The sequence below is a fragment of the Maniola jurtina genome, chromosome 15 (assembly GCF_905333055.1).
Source record: "Maniola jurtina chromosome 15, ilManJurt1.1, whole genome shotgun sequence".
In the NCBI taxonomy this organism is placed as follows: domain Eukaryota; kingdom Metazoa; phylum Arthropoda; class Insecta; order Lepidoptera; family Nymphalidae; genus Maniola; species Maniola jurtina.
This window is the reverse complement of record NC_060043.1, coordinates 3,440,507-3,466,678: the sequence shown is the minus strand read 5'-3', so window position 1 is coordinate 3,466,678 and position 26,172 is coordinate 3,440,507. Positions and strand designations below refer to the sequence as shown.

The window sequence follows — 26,172 nt, the reverse complement described above, 5'->3', positions numbered from 1 at the left end:
CAAATTCCTGAAAGGCTGGCAACGCATTGGTGACTTTTCTGTTGGTGCAAAAAAATTTACTCGCAGGAGGATATTATCGATATAGAACCCAAAACAGTATTTTTTTTAAAATTTTGTCCGCCTGTTCGCGCTTCAGGCTAATGTTACTAGATTTGAACACAACTTGGGATACTTAATAGCTAATAAGGTTAATAATAAAGAGTTGTTTTTATCCCGAAAAACAATAGAGTTTGTTAGAGAAAGGGAAAGAAATTTTTTGATGTATTACTTCAAGGATTACTCTGTATTGCCACATCTAGCGAAAAATTCGTATGTCTATGGCCACATCTCACTGCTTCCGTAGATGAAAATTTTGTATATCGCCAGCTCTTCATCAGTAAGTACGGTCCCCACATCCCATCGTTCCCGTAAAAAAATTGTTGCAATAACACAGACTTAGAAATCATCATCTCTTCATCATACGATCGAGCCCACATCACTCTGCTCCCGTAAAAATTTTGTCGCAAAAACACAAGCTTAGATATCACCAGTTCTTCGTCAGTACGGTAGAGCTCACATCACACTGCTGCCGTAAAAATTTTGTCGCAACAACACAAGGTTTGATATCAGCAGTTATTCATCAGTAAAATCGGGCCACCATAATACTGCTTCGGTTAAAATTTTGTCGCAACAACTGCACAAGCCTAAAAATCACTAGCTCTTACAAAACACAAGGTTACTTCCATACCACATAAAAGCATACGTTTATTACTGAATCATAGCAGGTGGTAATACAACGGGTGGTTATTACAACAGTACCTCACTGGGCAACCCCTTGACTCTCGAGGCTTATCTCGGAAGGTAATCTCGAAATAAAACTTTGAGATGACAAAATTAATTGTCAAGTGTTGCTATAAACATATTATGTTAATTGTCGGTTAGTTAAAAATTAATTATTAGGATAGCTAATAAAAGTTATATGAAACAATGTGTTTTTGATTAAGACAAGAATTTTAATGTCTTTTTTAGAGGCATATGTAACCTTCTAAAAAAATTATAAAGAATGTTGTAATGAAGACATTTTAAACGGTTTTGTTTAATGAATTGACTAAACTTGAATGTTGTTTTTTTCATTTTCGTATATCGAAGAAGTTAGAAGTGTTAGAAATAGAAAAACATAGTATTTCCTGTAAAATCGCATCCGAAAGATTAATTATTTATTTTGGGCGTCTTTTTCGGCTGAATAAAACTTTTGTTGGTGTAGACCAAAGAAACTCTAGACAGGTAAAGTCGGGGATAATCAGATTCGGTCACTAGTATTATAAATGCGAAAGTGTGTCGGCATGTCTGTCTTTCCATCTGTCTGTTACCTTCTTACGGCACATCCGCTTATTCGATTTTGATAGCTGGTATCCCGAAGACGGACATAGGCTACTTTTTATCCCGGAAAATAAAAGAGTTCACAGAGACTTTTAAAAATTTAATCCCGCGACGAAAAACAGTACTTTCGTTAATGAAGACAATTCTAATAAAAAATAATAAAACAGCCTCTAATTAAAGTGGAAATTCAAGTCATGCATAAAACGGATGCAATTAATAGCAATATGGTGTAAAATTAATTGGCCGGTAGATAAAATGCAAATCATTCTACACTCCACACTACACTTTGTCACCAATTAATTAACATTATTTACTTAACTAGCAGATGCTTGCTTCTTTGTCTTTAAGAAAGATAGGGAGAAAATCTTTATTATAAGTAAAACTCAGTAGGAGATAATTAAGTACATTGAAGTTCGACTACTTTCATTTTTTTTTTGATTTTGGCCTAGTTCTTGGCTACAATCAGACCTGCTGCAAGTGATGATGTAGCTTAAGATGGAACGCGCTTGCCTCGGGCTTATTTAATGTGAATAATACCTACTGAGTTTTTAAATTTATTGATATCTCTATAAAATCATCAGTGAAAGAGAGGCTCCGATATGCCCCTAATATAAATAATAATCATTTGATTTATCTGGATAACCTGGTATCGTTACTTGAATACCTTCTGACATTACATCAGTATCAAGTTAACTTGAAAAACTACTCTGTATGATCTAATTTACTTTCAGACGGTATCTGTTTTAGACTCATATGAATGTTACCTATACTTAAAAATATTATTAGATGCCTTCAGTGTCAAGTTAACTTAAAAACTTACTCTCGGCCTCGGGGCTCTGTAAGTATGTACTTCAGACTTACATTCTGCTCTAGAATTATCTGAAAGTAGCGTTGTATTACCTGGAAAACAAGAAAAATACATATTAATTTCTTTCATTAAAAATTATCACAAGTAAGTACGCAATCTTGAATAATAATAACCCTAAGGATTCTAAGGAATTTGATAGATGAGTTAAAAAAAATCTAAAAAATACTGTGTTTTGTTTTAAAAATAGAGACTGAGGTTCAAGAACAGGACAAGAAACTACCTGGATATTTACTGTATTATTATACTGTACTTTTTTACCTATTTATATTCATTACTATTGTTTTAAAGCAACATTACACGCTAGCTTTCATAGAGTGCCTTAAATTTTTTTAAACTAAGTTTCAATTCTGAAATATCTAGATAGAAGTGTCTCTTTTCTCTTGTTTACCCCCGACCCAAAAAGAGGGGTGTTATAAGTTTGACTTGTGTATCTCTCGGTGGCATCGTAGCTCTTAAACCAATGAACCAATTTTAATTTAGTTTTTTTTTTGAAAGGTGGCTTGATCGAGAGTGTTCTTAGCTTTAATCCAAGAAAAATCGGTTCAGCCGTTTGAAAGTTATCAGCTCTTTTCTAGTTACTGTAACCTTCACTTGTCGGGGGTGTTATAAATTTTTAATTTATACTTGTTAAATAGCGTTACTAAGTATGGGCATAAACGTCTCTTCTGAAGCATTGCAGGCATAAATCATAAGAGCAATTAAATATTGAAATAGATGCTTGGATAAAATTACGAGTACACTTTACGATGGAAATTGAACATACAGATTGATTAATATCTCGTATATATACGGCCGCTTTCGCAACTTTAATTAAAAAAGACTTTCTAGCTTTTGTATGCAATAGTCATTAACGCAGTGTTAGAAACACAGCAAAAATTATTATATCAAAAGGCGTTACTCATGATATTTTATTACTTGAGGCCTCGCGCGCGTTGAAATCTTTTCTATTAAGAAATCTTGGACCCTATGCCATCGTAGCGTACCTATATTTTTTTGAGAAAGAGGAAACATTTTTACTCGACAAGTTAGCTCTTGACTGCGTCATCACTTGGTGATAAGTGATGATGCAGTCTAAGATGAAAGCGAGTTAACTTGGAAGAGGTATGGCAGATTAATTAAACTCATATGACACAATACCCCCTTATCAATTCCTACACGCCATCGTACCGAACAGCTAAATCGCTTGGTAGCATGGCTTTGTCGGTAGAGTGGTAACTAGCCACGACCGAAATCTCCCATTAGTCCAGACCAGAAAAGAAATTATAAATTCTGAAATTGCCACTGTGAGATACCGAACTCGGGACCTCTAATTTACAGGACCACAGCACCTTCCACTACGCCAAAGAGATCGTCAAATTTTTATAAACCGTTTCATAATACGGCGCTCATTTTTCCAAGCAGTTTTGGTAGATGTATGAAATTTTCAGTTGACTCTTTAGTGACGAGTTTTTATTTCATGAAAAAAGATAAACTCTAGGTTATATTTTTTGTCAAGTACTAGATGACACCCGCGGCTTTCTCGCGTAGATCTGGGTGTTTAAAAATCATGTGGGAACTCTTTGTTTTTCCTGGAATCTGGATAAAAAGTAGCCTATATCCGTGTCTAAAATCAAGCTATTTTTGAACCAAATCGATGCTGCCCGCGATTTCGTCGGCGTGCTTTAATGTTCTCTTTGTTTTCCGGGAAAAAGAAGCCTATGTAAGTTCTCGTTGTACTTAGTTTTCATCAAAATCGGTTAAACGGATGGGTCGAGAAAAGCTTGCACACAGACAGACACACTTTCCCATTCATAATATTAGTATGGAATAGCGCCTTACCAAGTACACAGAGTATTTCAATGTAAATCATACCACTCATCATCATATTATTCTCCTCACTATAAAGTTGATAACCCTTATTTACCATCACTAACTGCACAAAGAGCACAAAAACTCGACGCACGCAAATAACAAATAACGTGGTGATTTGTTTAGCGGTCCGACACGCGCGATTATATTATGACGCGCACGCGACTACATGATGGCGGTTAAAAAACGTTGTATACAGCTATAAAGTTTTTTTAATAACCCTTTTTAACATTATGAATAACTAACTCTCAGTAATGCATATTTCCTCGACGTTTTGATGTTTTTCTTCTCCGTTAAAAGAAATAATACTTTACTGTTTAAAACGCACATAACTCCGAAAAGTTGGGAATGCATGCCCGGGATCGAACTCTGGACACCTCGAATAGACCGACGTCTTAACCACTAGGCTTTCAACATAATATTCCCCTTACTACAAAGTTGGTAACCCTTATTTGCCATCACTAACTGCACAAAGAGCACAAAAACTCGACGCACGCAAATAACAAATAACGTGGTGATTTGTTTAGCGGTCCGACACGCGCGACTTGGCGACGCGCACGCGTCTACATGATGGCGGTTAAAAAACGTTGTATACAGCTATAACGTTTTTTTTAATAACCCTTTTTAACATTATGAATAACTTACTCTCAGTCATGCAAATTTCCTCGATGCCTCGATGTTTTTCTTCTCTGTTAAAAGAAGTTATTGTTTAAAACGCACATAACTCCGAAAAGTTGGCAATGCATGCCCGGGATCGAACTCTGGACACCTCGAATAGACCGACGGCTTAACCACTAGGCTTTCAACATAACATTCCCCTTACCTACTACAAAGTTGGTAACCCTTATTTGCCATCACTAACTGCACAAAGAGCACAAAAACTCGGCGCACGCAAATAACAAATAACGTGGTGATTTGTTTAGCGGTCCGACACGCGCGATTAGGCGACGCGCACGCGACCACATGATGGCGGCTTATAAAAAACATTGTAGGTAGCTTTATTTAATGACCTTTTTTAAAGAAGTTTGTACAGTGATAAGATCACGAGATAATGAGATTTAAGTGATCATCATCGTCTCAACTTATTACCGGTCTACTAAATTGAGCACAATATCTCTTATCAGAATGAAAAAGTTCAAAAGGTTATCCATAGTACTAGCGCTGATCAAGTGCAGATTGGCAGACGTCACACACTTTTTGAGAACATTAAGGAAAACTTTCAGACATTTAGGTTTCCTAACGGTGTTTTTCTTCTCCATAGCTCTGAAAAATTTAAGCTCGAACCCCAGTAGCTCAATTTTTAATTTTTTAAGCAATTTTTTGCCTAAGTACGTTATTGAAATAAGTTTATTCTACTTATTTTATACCAGTTATGTTTCGTTATAACCTAATGCTATTTATTATTATCTAAAGCATTAGCAGCGCATGCGCTGTGCGATTAGGCGTGGCTAATTCACATAACGAGGTATAGCGGAGGCGACGCCCCCGGCGCGTTAATGTGCACGCGCCTTTATTGCCTCGATGTATTCTCGTCTAAAACAGGCGATAAAAAATAATAACCTGCAAAAAATAAACAATCTTCTAAATATCATATAAAACGAAAAGTCCCGACTGATCACCGTCCAGCTCAAACATCAGACCTCGGAAGCTGATTTTTTTTTGCACAGGGGTACCCTTTACTAATGTAGACAAGGAACAAGGACGGAGTCTTCAAAACTCAAGTCATGTATATGGAAATAGCCTGTTTTTAACCTTTTATAAATCCAGTATCAATAAAATTAATTTTACGAATGTATTGGTAGGTATAATAAGTTTTGGGAGGTGATAATTTCATAGTTAAGTTGGGGTCCCGAGGTGAATGGCAACCGCGCGGTGGAAAGCGTAACTAGATGGTCAGACGACATTAATCGAACCGCAGGGCGCTGCGTTGCACCACTGTCATTCGTGGCGTTTGACCAACAAGAGACCTATGTCCAGCGATGGACGTCTATTGCTTGACGACAATGACGACGACGACGAATTGTTCCCCTTATACAAGTCTTAGGCTGAGATCTATAGACTGCACTTTGACTTTGCTCAAACTTAAGACACTGTTAAAACGAGACAACGTTATAAAGCTGACATCGATCTATCTCGTTTTAACTCTGACTAAGTCAGAACATAGTCAAAGTACGCTATATAGATCTCAGCCTAAGACTTGTAAAATGGGACTAAAGAAATGTTGACGATTCAATGAACTTGTAATAGTCTAATTGAATAAAAATATTTTGAATTTAAATTGGAATAGATCTCAGCCTGAGAAGCAGTATTGAAGCCAACACCAAGCTCAGCAAAACTATCCAGTCTCGATGCTATTTATAATCATCTGAAGTATTTCCAACGCATGCGTCGCGGCATTAGGCGTGGCTAATTCACATAACGAGGTACAGCGGAGGCGTAACCTCCAGTACATTAGTGTAGACGCGCCTTTATTGCTCCAATGTATGCAACACGTAATGAGGTGACACTAAACGATTGCTACAGGCAGATGTACGTTTAAAACCTGTATTTTGACCTGAAACTCTTAAGTCATTGATATATTTTTTTATTAAGAAAATTAGCTTTTAATTGAATTTACTTTTTACAATGGGAGACTCTCAATGCTATTTAAAATCATCTGAAGCATTTCTGACGCATGTGTCGCGTTATCCATACAAACAATATTATAAATGCGAAAGTGTGCCTGTCTGTCTGTCTGTCTGCTAACTTTTCACGGCCCAATAGTTTAACCGATTCTGATGTAATTTGGTACTTACTTCGTTAGCTTACATTCCGGGGATGGACATAGGCTGCTTTTTATTCCTGAAAATCAAAGAGATCCCACGGGATTCATAGGCCTCATTCGCACGAGAGCTTTTTTAACCTCCATTAAAAAAGCGTTCAAATAGAACAAAAGAATTCCCAAGTATCTGTTCACACGTCAACGCTTTTTAACGCGCACTTTGTATGTTCAGCGCAACACAGGGGTTTTAACGCAACGCTTTTTTAACGCTCGTGCGAATTAGTTCTTAAAGGTCCATCCGCTTAACCGATTCATATGCGTATAGAGGCAGCTTGCGTCCTGAAAATTGACAAATGCGACTTTTTATCACGGAAAAATCAAAGAGTTCCCACTGGATTTTTAATAAACCTACATCCACGCAAACGAAGTCGCGGGCATCATCTAGTTATTAATAAGATTAGCTGTTAATTGTTAATTAGCTGTTAAAACTCTTTTACAGTGGGAGACTCTCAATGCTATATTTTGTAATCAACTGAAGTATTTCCAACGCATGCGTCGCGGAATTGCTCAATTGCTCAAAGCAAGCCATCTAATCTCAACGAAAGTTACCCGTAATTCGGTGTTGGTTATTTTTGACAATTACATAGAGCTTTCACCTCTAATAACCATCCATTACGCGCTACAATTTTCCACATTACCTCGTACAATGGTTCGCAGCTGCTACACCACCGCGCTGACCTGGATTCTCCTGTAAATACTCGCATAACTTCACTTTGATTTATCGCCTTTTGCATAATGTGATGTGTAGGTATGCGTAGACGCATGCTCAGAGTTGTTTGTGTCAATTATTAAACAAAATAGTAAAATGTCTGCACTAAATCATTTACGTTATACCTAGGTAACTAGGTAGGTACTAGGTAGGTTAAACAAAATAGCAAAATGTCGTTATACCAATGAAGGAAAAATATTTAAATTCTTTTTTTGCTGTGATTGTTTTCTATGAACGCGCGATTTCGAAGTATCGATCTATTTTCCTACTAAACATATTAATATTGACCTTAAAATTAACTGAATTACAATTCACATTAGTTTATTATTATGGGACGATAACAACTTTATTCAAACCACACTTTTATGCACTCGAATATGTAACTTAAATCTATGTTATCAAGAAGCATATTCCCTTGCTAAATTCTGTACTTTAAATATGATGTTTATAATATCAGACAATCAAAATTTGGACACGCGTGTCTTCAAAACACGATGTGACCATTTTGTGCATCCATAATGTGTCGCAAGTTACTGTCGCGAGTTAAGACATTATCTTTCATAAATTGCTATTATCCTAAACGCACGATTGTACACAATACGTTTTGATTGAGGGCTTTTGTGCTTTTACTTATTATTTGCTTTACCAAAATATTATATATTAGTAACAAATAATAATTACCAAAAACTCCACATAACAGTACTTAGGTACTTTAAATTTTTGATCATTTTGTGGCTTTTTTAGTGCCATATCTATTCCAGGTCAATTACTCTCAAGTAAGAATCTATAGAAATGCACCTATATAAATCTGTCAGAGAATAAAAAATTACAATAGAAACGACTCTTTAGCTCATAAAATGACCATATCAAGCGGAATATAACATACGTGTTCTAAAAATAGAGATAAAATCTAAAAGTTGTATGAACTATGATGTCGCAAAAATCCGGAAATAATCTACGAAAAATAGTTATAAGTACCCCTAAGGCATGACAGCAAATTAATATGATTTGAAATGTCACATAATATGTAGTCGTATGTAGAGCAAATTAACATACTATTTACTTTGAACGTTAAAAATACTGTTAATTATTTTTAACAGCTAGAACACACCTATGCAAACCGAAATGTAAGAAGATAAATAAATAATATTATGTAGTTATTTTTAAGGATATTAATTTATGCTGGCGAAAAAAATTCTGTAGCAAAATATTGTAACCATAGTGTTGTGCCATCATTAATAGAAAATATAATATCGATGTAGACTTTGCTTCGCAGCACAACACTGGTACGATACTACTAAATTCTATAAATCAAAATAAGACGAAGAAGAAAAAAGAGATGTAACTGTGAACACTTAAAATGTGTAACACTTAAAACTGTAAAGTGACATAAGGAACAGAATTGTGTTAGAAATTAGAAACACTTTAAGTACCTATTTATTTTCTCAGCATTTGTAACTTGACGGATGCATCGATATCTTCCACGTAAGTTTCGGTTTTTCAAAAATCCCGTGAACTCTTTGATTTTTCAGGGTAAAAAGTAGCCTATACTTATCCATTTTCGAGATTCGAGCAGTATATCTGTACTAAACAGATATAATATGACCGCGACATCTTTGGTGTGGATTTAGATTTTATAAATCCCGCGGGAACTCTTTGATTTTCCAGGATGAAATGTAGCCTTTCCTGTTTATCAAAATCGGTTAAACAAATGGGACGTGAAAAGCTAGCCATAAACAGACAGACACACTTTCGCATTTATAACATTACTAGCTGACGAGCTGATACCCGCGACTTCGTTCGCGTGGATGTAGGTTTTTTAAAATTCCCGTGGGAACTCTTTGATTTTCCGGGATAAAAAGTAGCCTATGTGCTAATCCAGGGTATAATCTATCTCCATTCTAAATTTCAGCCCAATCCGTCCAGTAGTTTTTGCGTGAAGGAGTAACAAACATACACACACACACAAACACACAAACTTTCTCCTTTATAATATTAGTGTGATTAGTATCCATTTAATGTATTGTAAATTAAGTTCTAAAACTAAATAAATTAAGTTCTAAAACTGTTAACGTTTAGAGTGAACATGTCACAACAAGAGTGAAACTTAACGGCGTGCTCTCGCATGTCACAAGTTGAGATACACGTCCGTTATACTTAATTTACGATGATAGCATCGTTCGTAGTACAATTATTACTATACGATCACAGCTAGCCGAGGCGCTCAATACCGAGGCTAAGCATTATAGAGTAAGAGCCCGCTATCGCTAATCCTCAGATAGGTTTTTTTTTTCTCTCTCGTCTGGCTTTTACATTGATTAGCCAATGTCAAGTTTGTAGTTATTTGTAACAAGTTAGCTAAACTATACAAATATGTATACAAATATGTGCTTGTAAAGTACGACAATCACCAAACCATCAATATTGCATTACACCTATAGTCATCAACTTCCACACATCCATTGGTGATTGATCTTTAATCCATACTAATATCCATACCAATATTATAAATGCGAAAGTGTGTCTGTCTGTCTGTCTGTTTGCTACCTTTTCACGGCCCAACAGTGTAACCGATTCTGACGAAATTTAGTACAGGGTTAGCTTATATCCCGGGAAGGGACATAGACTACTTTTTATCCCGGAAAATCCCGCGGGATTCCTAAAGATCCATCCATTTAACCAATTTGTATGAAATTTGGTACCGAAGTAGCTTGCGTCCCTGTAATCGAAATAGGCAAATGGGCTTTTTATCCCAGAAAATCAAAAGTTCCCAGAGATCTATGAAAATCTAAATCCACGCGGACGAAGTCGCGGGCATCCTCTAGTCTTTAGATATATCCGAATTCACTCGCTTTCCGCCTCCCCCAGGATCGAGGACCTCTAACGCTACTTTTACCAGTAGGTACACGGTCTCCACTCGAGGATCCAGAATGTATTCGTTCAAAATATCATTGATTCTACCACAAACATGACCTGCCCGCTGCCACTTCAACTAGCTATTTAAGAGGGCTCCTCCGTCACTCGTTTCATACAATCGTAGTTCCAATTTCATTTGAATATTAAGCAACCAAAGTCCATGAAATTTTGCAGACATATTTTAGAAACATCTATGTCTGTGGTTTTCCAGATTTCTGTTAAAATATTCGGTTTCAAAGTTACGCGGTCTTAAAAAATTTCATACAAATCTTTGAGTCCCTGTAATTTTAAAACTACATATTTTTAGAAAAATCTAAAACACCACAGACACAGATATTAGTTTCTAGAATATGTCTGCAAAATTTCATGGACTTTGGTTGCTTAATATTCAAATGAAATTGGAACTACGATTGTATGAAACGAGTGACGGAGAGAGCCCTGTTAACCCTCGTTTAGTAAAACATTGTAATGCTGTCCCTTTTTGGTTAATGATATGGGTACGCGATTTTCAAAAAGGACAGATATTAAGAATGTAAAGCGAATCCATGGTGAAATTAGGCAGAAGTCCTCGAGCTCTCGGTCCATTAATAAAGCCATACGCGAAGTGGAGGCCATAATACGTAGAATTTACGTCGACCGTTAGATCGATATAACAGTCGATATGTTTTTATCGATACACTCCGCAGCTCGTTACCGGCGCGATAATTTCTTTATTTTCATCGAGGCCTCGCGAACTGTGGACCAGTTTTAATATGTTTTAGGGTACCGTAACTCCCCAATAAGAAAACTCAGAGTCACTCAGTAGACGATGGAGACAACTATGTTTACGTGATCAAATAAGAAATGAAGAGATCTATAGGAGAACCAGAGCAACGCACACCGCTCAGCGGGTTGCGAAGCTGCAATGGCAATTAATAGGCGTTCGAAAAACGATAGATGTAGTAGTCCAAGGTGCTATAATGACGATCGTACATCGGAAAGCGCAGCGTTGGAAGACCTTCCACTAGCTGAACAGACGACATCAAACGAATATTATTATTAAACTAGCTGATGCCAGCGACTTCGTTCGCGAGGATGTAAGTTTTTTAAAAATCCCGTGGGAACTCTATGATTTTTTTGATATAAAGTAGCCTATGTACTAATCCAGGGTATAATTTATCTCTATTCTAAATTTCAGGCAAATCCGTCCAGTAATTTTGCGTGAAGGAGTAACAAACATACACACACACACACACACACACATACAAACATACCTACATACACACAAACTTTCGCTTTATAATATTAGTGTGAACACAGATTTAGTAGGAGTTCTGTGAGTGTGAAGTAAACATTTTCAGAGTTTTAAATGGTCACGTACACGTTAGCTCAATACATTCGGCGACTTATCGAGTAGTGCAAGCGGCCAACGAGGCAAGCTGGACAACTCTGGTCGCACGCGACAAATATACGCCGGGTAGCCTTGTGCACACATTAATCCAACGAGTTTCTTCAACAGCATGGGACTTGCTTTTGAAAAACTTCTTTAGGCGCAACTTGTAAGATCTCAAATGCAATTGCTTGGCAGCACGGCTTTGTCTATAAGGACAGCCAGAGCCTCCTAAGATTAGTAAGAGAGCTTGAAAGACTTCAGCGGGAACCAGACCACTCGAGCTCGACTCACACTTGACCCGTTTTATTAAATTCTTGCTTAAAAGTAGCCGGGTCGTGTTTTGGTAATTACCGAAATCTGGTTCGTCGTTCGCCGATGATAAATTACAATTTTGTCTTTTACTGTCCGTTTAATGGTATCGATATCGTTGGATATTAGATTTTAATTACAGTGTAGTTGATTTACATGTCTTCTCTGTATATATGTAACAGTCTTGTTTTGACAATCTATATGTTTTTGTTTTTTTTTTTTAAAGTTCACCTTATATAAAATGCTTTTACATATACAATAAATCATTGCACCTATTAATTGAGCTACATAATACTTGATCGACAAAGGATTTTTTAATCTTTAAATTGTTTTTGCTCTTTTTAAAACTCGTATTTTAGATTTTTTTGATCGATATCTCAGCCAAAATAAAAAATAAAAATGATTCATGAATCATATTTAAATGCAAATTAGCTGAAAAAATATAAAGATCATGTTTCATATTAGGTATGAGCTAAAATGATGTTAATAATACGAAAATGAATAACATTCTTAAATTTCCATAAAGAGAATATACTGACCAATCTTGCTTAGTGTCTAATAATGTACTCGGAGAACTTGTGCAGCTCTACTCGGCATTATATCTTTCGCGTACGCGTCAGGCGACTTTACGTTTTTATGTCGTCAAACGATCTTAATGCCATTTGCTAGCAATGTTTACATTTTGACCGACTCTCGTCGCACGTAAGAGGCCAATGTATATTGGAGCCATAACAGAGATAGGCAAAGTTTATTGAACTAATTTAAGTAGTTAAAGTTATAAAATAAATCTCGATTGCGATCAGAATAAATGCATTTTTTAGCCTTTAAGAAAATCATATGAAATTAATTTTCGTTTCAAAACCAGGTTAATGCTCATAGTGAGAAATAATACTCGCTCATAAGGCGAATGTTTAGTGTTCTTTCAGAATGTAATTAAGTTATCTCATGTAGTAATTAATCAATCTAATTACATATTGATAAGGCGGTGATACCTTGAGGCGGAGAGAAAGTAGATATACTATAATGAGATTGCCAAATCATATTAATATGTTTCAGAAATAATAATTGTACAATGTACCAGATGATGCCCGCAACTATGTCTGCAAGTATTTAGGATTTTCATCCCGTTCATCATTATATCATCATTAAATCCAGTGGCAATTGCTTTGATTTTTCAGGACAAAAAGTAGCCTAAATCCGTTTCCGGAAAGCTTTGCTTTAAGATAAGCTACAATATTATCTATACCCAATACCCATCAAAATCACTTAAGTGGAAGCGGACCTTTAAAACTCCATGGAAACTATGATCTTCAGGGATAAAAGTAGCGCAAGTCCGTCACCGGGATGCAAACTATATCGATACTTTTGATCAAAATTGTTTATACGGATGACTGAAAGCTACTAAACACATAGTTAGACATACTTACATACTTTCGGATTCGCATTCATAATATCCGTGTTGAATATGATTTTTCTTAAATTGAGTACAGGTATTGATATAAGTAGATTTAACAATAAGTATTGTTTTAAGTGTCTTATAATCTAGTTGAGATATTTGACCAAAACATAATGCAACATATGCAATTAGTATATACAACTATTTAAAGGAAGGTTTCATTAAATTATTATCACGTAACGAATTACAAATGGTATTATTTAACATTGCATTTAACTGTAACTAACCTTTAAATGTTAAGGGTGACCAGATTTTTTCCATTACCCTTTTAGACCTGTCGCTTCTGGTACAAGCAGTAAATTCCATAGTTTATACGTTAGTATTAGACATTTTTTTCACTAATTTATCTGAATATTTAAAAGGAAAAACGGACTGACTGATTTATCAACGCACAACTCGAATTATTGGATGGATCGGCCTAAAATTTTGTATTTTTAATGATGTTGTACATTTATATTCATGAATTCAGAATTTTCTCCTCTTTCATTTGACATCACATTCGATACAATACCAAAAAAAAATTTGGAGACCCCCACTTTTTTTGATGTAACATCCATTAGGACAATTTTTTTCGTATAAAATATAGCCTATGTGACCCGGACCTTTAGGTACAGCGAATCAATTGACACCTCATTCACCGAAATTGGCCCAGTAGTTAAGGCGCTACGGTTGAATACACAGAGTCTGGATACAAACATACATACTTAGATAGAATGCTAAAATCATAACCCATTTGGCTTTGCCGTAGTCGGATAAAAAAAAGCAACTTATATAAAAATTTATATCGTAAACATATTGAATTTACGCGTCGCTCGTAAAAAGAGCAAACAGAGACATCACTTTGTAGAGACCGACTTTTTTGCAAAAAGACCGAGACGTCCGTGTTCCGCGAACGGGTTCGACCGAGGTCATTAGGGTTACTTTCGACTTGTTTCACCGCGTAACAAAATACATAAAACAAATTGGGCAAGACGAGCTAGATAATCTAGCTGTTGGTCCCGTATATCACACTTCACACTAATCACACTAATATTATAAAGGCGAAAGTTTGTATGTGTGTGTGTGTGTGTGTGTGTGTGTGTGTGTGTGTGTGTGCGTGTGTGTGTGTGTATGTTTGTTACTCCTTCACGCAAAAACTACTGGACGGATTTGGCAGAAATTTGGAATGAAGATAGATAATATCCTGGATTAGCACATAGGCTACTTTTTATCCCGGAAAATCAAAGAGTTCCCACGGGATTTCGAAAAACCTAAATCCACGCGGGCGAAGTCGCGGGCATCGGCTAGTTCATTATATAAAAGATATGCATTAAATACCAGTGTAAAATAAAAATTTATAACACCCCCGACAAGTGAAGGTTACAATAACTAGAAAAGAGCTGATAACTTTCAAACGGCTGAACCGATTTTCTTATAGCTAAGATCACTCTCGATCGAGCTACCTTTCAAACAAAAAAAAACTAAATTAAAATCGGTTCATTATTTTAGGAGCTACGATGCCACAGACAGATACACAGATACACACGTCAAACTTATAACGCCCCTCTTTTTGGGTCGGGGGCTAAAAACTACCTAAGTAAACTACACAAACACAGAAGATAGAGAAAAAAGAATATCGTACGGATTTGACATTCATATATTTTTTTAACTTAATAGACCTAGACTGATCTTTAAACGTACAGCTTCCACAGCTTGGGTTGAAAACTTGTGGCAATAAAGTTAAAGGGATTAAAATAATAGGGGTTGTACCCCTAACGATGTTTAAGTTTGTAAGAAAGTCCGCCATTTTTCAAATTCCATGAATTGAATTTGGCTATTTGGGCTTCTGGTTAAAAATTGAAAATACGTATTTTTAAAAACTCCACAGCCTTACTGATTTTGAATGATTCCACTCAAGCAAAGTCAGCTAGCAAACTAAAAGAGACAGCAAAAGAAGAGAATTTAAAGTGAAACGGCAAAATATTTCGACACACGCAAAAAGGACAATTTTTATAGCGTCATCGACATTATTTGGGTAATGACTTTGAAGTATTTTTTAAAAACAAATGAAAATTCAGTTATTTGTGCTTAAAACTCAATAACCATAACATTCCGCTATACCTACTCTTCATACAGTAGCAATAAACATTAAAAAAATGGACACTTGCATATCGAAACAAACTGTATCAAAACATTAACATTTTAAAGGCGACTTGTTTTAGTATCAATGTCGTAATTTTTAATACAGATTCGTGGTAAAGGTATCCTACCTGTATGCTTAGCATGAGTTCTCACATCTCGCCAGCACTGATAGAATTCGAACGTTAAAACGTTAACGAATGTTAACGAACTATAAACAAAACGTCGAGGCTTCGACGTCACTGGCAGGCATCAAAATGTTACCTAAATACGCTAGATGATGAAACGATTCTTTGATTTCAAGTCACTTATTGTCTAATATTTGACAGATCCCTTACTCTAGTTCACTCTAGTAAAATAATGGACATTAGCTTAAGCTCATACAACTAGGTACAGCCAGCGTTTCATTCGGAAAGTTTGTCTTTGAAGTTTTGACTTTAAATAAAGAAAAATAAGATCCATTTTGCTCTGACGTTATTTTTATGTGGATATTAGAATGGCATCAATGTTGGTGAGATGTAAAAACTCATACTAATCCTACAGATTGTAAAGACGTTATGGATACTCGCACGAGTAATGCGTTTTCTTATCATCGGTTAAATTCTTAAATGGTTTTGACATTTATTATTATTACAAAGTCTTTTTTTAATTTTTATTCTTTAGCGGTTATATTGCGGCACTGAACTTAATATAAAAAATTCTCTCTGTCGCGTTTTTGTATGATCTAAATTAAGTAGAAAAAGTATGGTCTAATAAAAGCGCATTTGACTGTCCCGTAGAATCATGAGAATTTTGAAAAAGACTGGTGGCGACAGGTGTTTCATATGATCTCATTTATTAACCTCCGACCCAAAAAGAGGGGTGTATAAGTTTGACGTGTGTATCTATGTATATGTGTATCTGTCTGTGGTATCGTAGCTCCTAAACTAATGAACCGATTTTAATTTAGTTTTTTATTTGTTTGAAAGGTGGCTTGATCGAGAGTGTTCTTAGCTCCAAGCTTATAATCCAAGAAAATCGATTCAGCGATAAATGAATGATTTATTATTTACAGTATACCTAAAAGATAAAACTCAATTTAAGCTATGTATATTGCATGTGATAAAAGATTTCTAAATTGACCTTTACACTAGGTCTGCTGCATGTCCAGTCATTCGACCTAGTAATTAAAGAGTATTATCTCTAATAGATTAAATATCTATCGGTCTGTCTAGAAGAGAGGATAAGTACTTACAATACAATATATACGTTATATCTAGGTACACATAAAGAATAAGCTAATAAAATAATCAAAAGGAACTATCATACAATTATGTAATAGTAAAATTTATCTATTTAAATACTAAGATTTTATTTTCTCTATTATACTTATAAGTAGTAGAGGGGATGATGAAAATTAAAATAAAGATACCCACGCACTCGAACTGAACTACAGCTGAACTGCGCGTCGCGGCAGCACGATATTCTAGAATATCGTGCGGGGCGCTACCGCGACGCGCAGTTCAGTTGCAGTTCAGTTTAAGTGCGTGGGCACCTTAACGCGAAATTCTGCACGCTCGACCAAAAAAAAAAAATTGCCGGCGCACGTGGGTAATCTGTTTGCTATTTCACCTAACATTGTGTGAGGAAGAGATCTCCGGTATAAAGATGCCCCGGCTGGCCCTTCTCTCCACCATCATGGAGACGAATGTTTTGGCTGAGAGGCACGATGATTTTCACCGAAATCAATAGAGCGAAAAGTGTTAAACAGTCGTTTGGGAAAAATATTTTTGAGAAAAAACTACCAAAATATCTGCAATTCATAGTTTTGGGATTTTTCCCTTCACTTGTGCTATAAAACCTACCTATATGCCAACTTTCATGACTCTAGGTCAACGGGAAGTACCAGGTTTCTTGACAGACATGACAGACAGACATAGAGACAACGAAGTCCTATAAGGGTTCCTTTTCTCCTTTTGAGGTACGGATCTCTAAAAAGGGATGATATTTTTTAAGAAACTAGAAGCTTTTAGAAGACATAGGTAAGTATAGATAGTGTCACCAAAACAAATAAAATTGCCAAACAATAGTCGTGTCCCGTTAATTCAACCATTTTCAAATTCATTCACAGATAAATATCAAACATTTTGTATCTCTGTATCATTAATCAAAACAGATTATTGGTTTCCCCTATGAAAGCATAATAAATAGTTATTACACCTCGCAGATGACATAAAAGCCATATAAAAGCGTATGATTACAGTACTTACAGCTTTTTTGTTTAAATTTTTTTTGTTGCTACGACTGTACCACAGTATGAATGACACATCCACATTATCCTTATAACTTATTAGTATTATACCTAAATTCGACAGTGTGTCTTTATGTCTGTCTGTCAACACCTTGTCAATGGATTTTGATGTTTGGTACAGAGATAGCTTGCATCCCAGAGACGGTCATAGATTCTTGGAAAATCATACATTTCTCACGGGAATTTAAAAGTCTAAGTAGACGAAGTCATGCATTCTTTAGTAATTTATAAATATACTAGATATTAAATAGATTTATAAATATACTAGTTGATGCCCGCGACTTCGTCTGCGTGGATTTTCTCGTAGAAACTCCGTCAAAATCAGTTACATGGATGGCCGTGAAAAGCTAGCAGACAGACAGACATACTTTCACATTTATAATATTATAGTATGGAATATATATAAATGACATAATAATAATATTATGATAATAGAGGAGAGGAGCGGCGCGTGCGCAACCCACGCACACATTAGCAAGTATAATGCACACGGATTTACACGGGCAAACTTGATACCGATACACTAGCTTACGCCTTCCTATTATCACTATTATGGTAATCTGCGTGTGATTTATGGTGGTTCTAATAGAGCTAAAAAAAATCCAATGACATTTATGAGGTTGAATAAAATCATATTTAATATGAAAAACATAATCATTGGCTTGAATTTTTTTATGTAGCGAGCAATGGAGAGGGTTATGTTAAGATTCTGTGAAGGATAAGATTCGAAATGAAGAAATCCGCAGGAAAACTAAGGTCACTGACATAGCTCAAACCATCAGCAAGTTGACGACATAGGCTTTTATCCTAGAAAATCAAAGAGTTCCCACGGAATTGTTAAAGGCCCATCCGTTTAACCAATTTATATGAAATTTTTACAGAGGTAGGTACTTACATCCCGGAAACTTACATAGGCAACTTTTTATCCCGGAAAATCAAAGAATTTAATATAGTGTCTGTGCGCTCTTTACAAAGGCGTATTTGGAACCCTAGTCCCTTATAAGTTGGCAAATCAACTTACATATATTTATATGGGACGACAATCCAACACGACAGGAGAGAGATCAGGCGCAGAACCATAAGGATTTACGTGCTAAACAAGCGCAGGCGCAGTTATCTGACTTAATATAGTAAAACAATGTTTCCATGTTAATGCCTTGTAGCCGTAGTTAGTTTAAATACCATGAGCCTAGTCTAATGAACTCTGGGCTAGGACGGGGCCGCGCCGCATTTACATACGACCTTAGCGACTTATTAATACAGCCTGTCGGAAATAATGTACTGAAAACATTTACATAATAAAACGGTATTGTAGTACAGATAACGAGCCGGTTGAAATTATTGTAAATGAATTCAATGCGGAGATATTTTGTACTTTGCACTACTAGTTGTAGCGACTGGTACATATTCTTTGAATTCTTGTGCCAGATTTTACTAGTAACATTTCGATTTAAATTAATTAAATCGCCACAAAGTGATACTTAGATAACGGAGAAAATGTAATATAGCATGCAGAGCAAATAATATATCCAGTGCCGATGACCGTCCCAAAATGTAAGGGTGCGTTTAAGTTTCCATTGCATTCCTCAATAGGTAAAGGTCGGCGGTTCAAACCCTACCCGTTGTACTATTGTCATTTACGCCTAGTTGGTGTGGAAAGGGGAATATGAATCATTTTTTATTTTTATTAATTTATTTGTAATCAACAGCGTTACAGCTAAATTAATCTTACATTTTAAACTCAATCCATTCTAATATTATAAATACGAAAGTGTGTCTGTCTACCTATCTGTCTGTCTGTCTGTCTATCTGTCTGCTACCTTTTCACGGCCCAACAGTTTAACCAATGCTGACAAAATTTGGTACAGGTTCAGCTTATATCCCGGGGAGGGACATTTCTATTGAAAACGAGACGTGTAGAAATACATCTAACATTAATGATGGAGGACAAAATCACACAAAATACTTAATTAGCAATCTCCCTAAATGCTGATCTTCGAAAAAAATCAATCATCTCAAATGGTTGCTGTCAATTATTCTCTAGGTACTGAATTAATTCACAAAAATTCAAAAAATTCAAAATTCAAAATGTTTTTATTCAATTAGACTTTTACAAGTTCTTTCGAATCGTCAAAAGCATCTACCACTGGTTCGGCCACCACAACCTTACTCTTTAGCGTAACGAGTGTCCAATATGTAAATATCAAGTCGTGACAATATTGGTCCATTTTCCGTTACCGCCTGACAGCCTACGATCTGCAATGCTTCAGTCACGAAATCACTTTATATTTATGTAATATACTTACAAATGGACGAGAAACCTAACTAACATGACGTAGGTACTTTAAATTATGCATGTGGTTACGCTTGCAATATCAAAATAAGACAAAATGTCGTACCAATATCTACTAGCAATATTAAAATTGCCAGTCTGTCTGCCAGTTTGTCTTTTCACGATTCAACCGCTGAACCGATCTTGAAAAAAATTTGAATGCTTGCATCCCGGAGGCGGATTCTATCCCGGAAAATAAAACAGGATCCCACAGGATTTTAAAGTACCCAAATTTTAAGCAATTTTCAACATAACATTGCGGCCTGAGAAATTACCTACTTTAATAGTAGGTATATATAGAAAAAAATAAGCGTAAAAAGTCCCGTATCAATTGATATTATTAACTTTAGGTATGTATAAAAAAAGACCATCTAATTTACCGATAAGAAAAAATGATGAATGACAACTTTTTGTACAGTAAAATATAGCTACAACGACGCGACGTCCAATTAAAACGAGCAAGGAACTCTAAATTCAATAAATCTTTTAACTGTAATACGACTGCAATACAATCTGGAAACGAGTTAGTGCTGTATAAATGTCACTTGGCGCCATAATAATTAAAACATTAATGGCACATACCCGTACTATAAAGTAACGCTTCCTGTATGTTACGTAAAAATATTTATTAGCAGGTAATAATAATTAAATGATCTTATCATGATTTTATAATGAAGCTAAAGGTAGACTTTGCGGTACACGATCACGATACTAAGTGTCGCGCGACTATCCAAAATGTCGCGCATCACGGTCGCTCAACTCAAATTCTCTCAATAGATTTCGATACAAATCCTGGCGATGTAGCCTATCTTGTAAACAGTAAGGCAACTCACAACTACAACGTCTTTACAGCGTCTTCGCCGGCGAAGGTAAGATTACGATTTCTAACGTCACCCGGACCCGGCCTTGGTCTCGGGGGTGTACGGACTAATCAGATCCAACCAATCCATCCGGACCTTATGAAGACGTTGACCCTCCATCGCTTCATTCGTTTCTTCGAACACTAGGGCTCCCTTCCAGATAGAGCTTCGTGCTCACCACCATTTCGGCGAGGCTAGGATCTGCGCAGATAATCCAAAAAAAATCTAAGTAAAAGCAGTATGCAAGTCGCGTGTCGCGGTTCCGCGTCACGATCGCGTAGCTCAAAGTCTACCTTAAGAATGTATATAATAGTAATTAAGGATTATAATATATTCGTACGTATCTATACCAATAAAAAAAATTGAAGTGTCGTGTCTGTTTGAACGCGCTAATGTTCGAAATGGCTAAACCTATTTTGACGGGACTTTCACAGACAAGTAGAGGATTAACCAAGGAGGTAACATAGGCTACTTTTTTAACCGACTTTAAAAAAATGGAGTTGTGTTTTTCTACCTATGTACACTGATATCTCCGAGATTTCTGAACCGATTTGCGTAATTTTTTTTTATCGTCAAGGGAACTTTGCGACATTGTTTCATAAAAAAATTGGATTCCAACTCCTCAATCCTGATGCTGCAGGGGATCTGACCAAACCACGCGGGCGAAGCTGCGGGCATCATCTAGTACCTATAATAATATATTAAATAAAAGAAGAAAGCAATAACGCCACCGCCACGTTCCAAAATCATTCAACGCATTTTTCCCAAATTTTCCAAGACTCTCTAGGATTTAGATTCTAGATAAATATAGATTTGAGTGAACAACACCCATACAATGTTGGTGTTGTAATTTGTTTGCCCTAACAACTTTGACCGGTTATAACTATCAGACTATCGCGAACAATGACAAGTTTACATTTCTGCGAAGACGTAAATTAAATTACTCGCGTTAGCCGTTACATAGCATTAATATTAAACAGATTTGCGAGCCCCATAAATCAAGGGTGGGATGACATGGCGGGATTTGTTCTGGAGTCAGTCTGACAGGCGAGCATGCACAATGCAAATAGGATTAGGATGGAGTCACTTTTGTATAGCTATTATTATTGCACAATGATTTTGCTATTTGCACGGATTATGGGGTGAACTAGATTGCGTAGATGCCTACAGATACGTTTGATCGTAGCAAAGTTTAACTTACAAGCACATGAACAATACTTGCTACTAAAATTGCACTAAGTACTTAGTGCAATTTTAGTTTAGGAAAATTAACTATAGAAAAATTGCAGAATCGTAGTGCATTTATTATTAAGGTGCTAATATTTTCAGTGGGTAAGTAGGTACTTAAATTTTAATGTTGTAAAATTTGTTGTTTAGGTACTTAAGTTTTAAAGTCGTCAAAGAATATAATCATAACTTTACTCTACCAATAAGCATACTTTTTAACCTGCTTTATCTAGTTAAACTTGTTGGATGTGCGCACGTCCAGTTAGTTAGTTATAAACGCTCAATCAAAGGGTATCAGATAAGGTATCAGATGAAAAATGACTTTAAATTGTAAATTAACATACTGTGGACTTTATCAAGTTAATTATATCACAGAAAAGCCTTTAAGTGTCCTACCGTACAAGTTAAACTGTATAAGGCTTCCTGTATATGAATCTGTAGCATACTGTGCCGTATAGGTATTATTGGTAATAGAGGTAAATAAAGTTCGATTCCATAAAACCAGCATCAATCATTATTACAATCGCAATTGTTGTTATTGGCTAAAATGCGATTCTTGTTGCAACAATACATTGTAGTCAAAAGTGAGCGAGCGTCAACCAATCAGAAGTGATTGCGATCGTGACATTGTAGCTGTCTTTCTACCGCAATCGAGCTGAGGATCATATTATAAAGCAATATACTCAAAATGACGGCCTAAAAAGAGGGGTGTTATAAGCTTGACGTGTGTATCTGTGTAGCTGCGTATCTGTCTGTGGCATCGTAGCTCCTAAACGAATGAACCGATTTCAATTTAGTTTGTTTTTGTTTGAAAGATGGCTTGATCGAGAGTGTTCTTAGCTATAATCGAAGAAAATTGGTTCAGCCGTTGGAAAGTTATCAGCTCTTTTCTAGTTTTCTTTTAGGGGTTTTTGTATCGGGGGTTTTTCAAATTTTAAGTTATGTTTACACTTCCTTACGGTCCAGCGCAAGGTGCGGGTCCGGCTTCATTGTATAGGAAGCTTAAGAACGTTAATCGCATCATGTAGATGCGTTTAGCATACCTTTTCATCCGCATTCGCTTTATCTAGCTAAAATGTGTTCAACGTGCGCACGTCCGTGCAGTCACAAACGTTCAATCAAACGGTAGCAGGCGAGGAGTGCACGGGGCCGGGTGCGCGGTTGCACGGGAGCACGTGAGCTAAGTGCCCCGTTTATCAGCATTCAGCGCGGTGGGTGGCGTGAGTGGCAACTGGCAGGTGCATTTCCATACTTCCGCGCTCACAGCACGACTTTGCGATGACTGTTTGTTTTTTTGAGTTGGTACCGACAACTTCTCATGTCTCCCTAGTACTAAAATTGTGATTATTGCATTGAGAATAACTCAATTATTAGCTGTCTACTGAATTAATCTTACAAAGCCAGCAACTATGCTGTCAATGGTCCTAAAAAAGAATTTGAAAGAATATTATGAGTATATATTATGAGTGAAACAAAATAATATCTATCAGTAAACACGTGGTCAATTACGGTAAAATGACTGGCCGACACTCTCTCTCCAAAAACTTTTTTTTGCATTGAACGGGAAAAGTGTGTCTCAAAATAGTATATTTCATTACAAGTGCGGAAAGGCTGTCATTGCAAAGAGTTCCGACAAATGTCTACCCGAGCCGAGGCGTAGCTGAAGGCGAGGGTTGACAGTCGGAACGAGTTGCAATGACGGTTCCGCACGTGTACTGAACGACTATTTTTAATACAGTTGCGAAAAAATGAAGCAATTTAATAAAATAATAAAAACACAATAAACTCAACTAACTTAATTTAATTTAATTTAAAACAACTTTATTGTTAATAGATATAAAAAACTAGGGTCGAAATTACTCATTTTAGGCAACCAACAACTAAACTCGCAAAGAAAATTTCTGAAAAATGGCGCCAACCGTAGAATATAAGCAGAGTTTTTTTTTCTTCACCCATTCTGGTAGGCAAAGGGAACTATGCCCATACAGCCAAGTCTTCAGTAGAAGTTTGTTATTGATATGAAATGAAAATGAAATTTAATGAGATGAAATGAAATGAAACCTAACCAAACTCATTCAATCAAATCATTAAATCTGATATTGAAACAAATTAGTAGCTTCTTATTAGAAATACGTATTTGCATGAATCATAAAAACTTCTATGAATTTTTTTAGTAAAAACTTCATGGTTGGTTTTTCTTTTTAATATTTTGACAGTTGGGAAAGAAAAAGCACGAGTGCGGGAAAGGTAAAGAAAAAGCACGAGTATGTAATAGCCCACATCCCGAACGCTATACGTCCCTGCAATACGCCACTTTTTGAGCAACTGTATTAAAAAAAATTTTGCCAACTACCTAGCATGGCTATGGAACCTTGCCTAGTGCGTGTTCTACTTCTGATATGCACTTGACCAGTTTTTTCAAAAAAATCGTCCGATTAAAAAATTATAAATTAGAACGTGGTATACCTGAATAAAACCATGCGGGTCAAACGACTGACTCTCGGCATCCAGCCGCGTCGCATCAGGGAAACCAGCACTAGACCCTCGTATGGGCACTCACATCGCCTTTCCCTTCAAACCAAGTACTGCGTCAGAGAATGTGGTACCTGAATAGTACCATGCGGGCCAAACAACCGGCTTGGCGTCTCGGCGTCCAGGTCGCGTTGCGTCACGGAAGCCAGCATCAGACCCTCGCATGGGCACTCATATCACCTTTCCCTACAAACCAAATGCTACGTCAGAGAAGTGGTACCTGAATAACACCATGCGGGCCAAACGACCGGCGTCTCGGCGTCCAGGTCGCGTTGCGTCAGGGAAGCCAGCATCAGACCCTCGCATGGGCACTCACATCACCTCTCCCTACAAACCAAGTGCTGCGTCAGACAAGTGGTACCTGAATAACACCATGCGGGCCAAACGACCGGCGTCTCGGCGTCCAGGTCGCGTCGCGTCAGGGAAGCCAGCATCAGACCCTCGCATGGGCACTCACATCACCTCTCCCTACAAACCAAGTGCTGCGTCAGACAAGTGGTACCTGAATAACACCATGCGGGCCAAACGACCGGCGTCTCGGCGTCCAGGTCGCGTCGCGTCAGAGAAGCCAGCATCAGACCCTCGCATGGGCACTCACATCACCTTTCCCTACAAAAAAAGTGCTGCGTCAGACAAGTGGTACCTGAATAACACCATGCGGGCCAAACGACCGGCGTTTCGGCGTCCAGGTCGCATCGCGTCAGGGAAGCCAGCATCAGACCCTCCCATGGGCACTCACATCACCTCTCCCTACAAACCAAGTGCTACGTCAGAGAAGTGCTACCTGAATAACACCATGCGGGCCAAACGACCGGCGTCTCGGCGTCCAGATCGCGTCGCGTCAAGGAAGCCAGCATCAGACCCTTACATGGGCACTCACATCGCTTCTCCCTACAAACCAAGTGTTACGTCAGAGAAGTGGTACCTGAATAACACCATGCGGGCCAAACGACCGGCGTCTCGGCGTCCAGGTCGCGTCGCGTCAGGGAAGCCAGCATCAGACCCTCGCATGGGCACTCACATCGCCTCTCCCTACAAACCAAGTGCTACGTCAGAGAAGTGCTACCTGAATAACACCATGCGGGCCAAACGACCGGCGTCTCGGCGTCCAGATCGCGTCGCGTCAAGGAAGCCAGCATCAGACCCTTACATGGG

General features: G+C 37.1%; 1 protein-coding gene across 3 annotated transcripts in view; it reads right to left on the bottom strand.

Moving 5' to 3' along the window:
• The window catches only part of LOC123872287 (ataxin-2-like), a 302,090-nt gene that overhangs the window by 140,064 nt on the left and 135,854 nt on the right, over positions 1-26,172 (bottom strand). Inside the window, exon 1 of one of the 3 annotated variants that reach the window (XM_045916491.1) lies at positions 25,238-25,346. The exons of the other annotated variants lie outside the window; for them this stretch is intronic. Coding sequence (XP_045772447.1) covers positions 25,238-25,310 — 73 coding nt within the window. The 5' untranslated portion in view covers positions 25,311-25,346. Of the gene's footprint in view, positions 1-25,237; positions 25,347-26,172 lie in introns of those variants that run through there. 3 annotated transcript variants of the gene reach the window in all.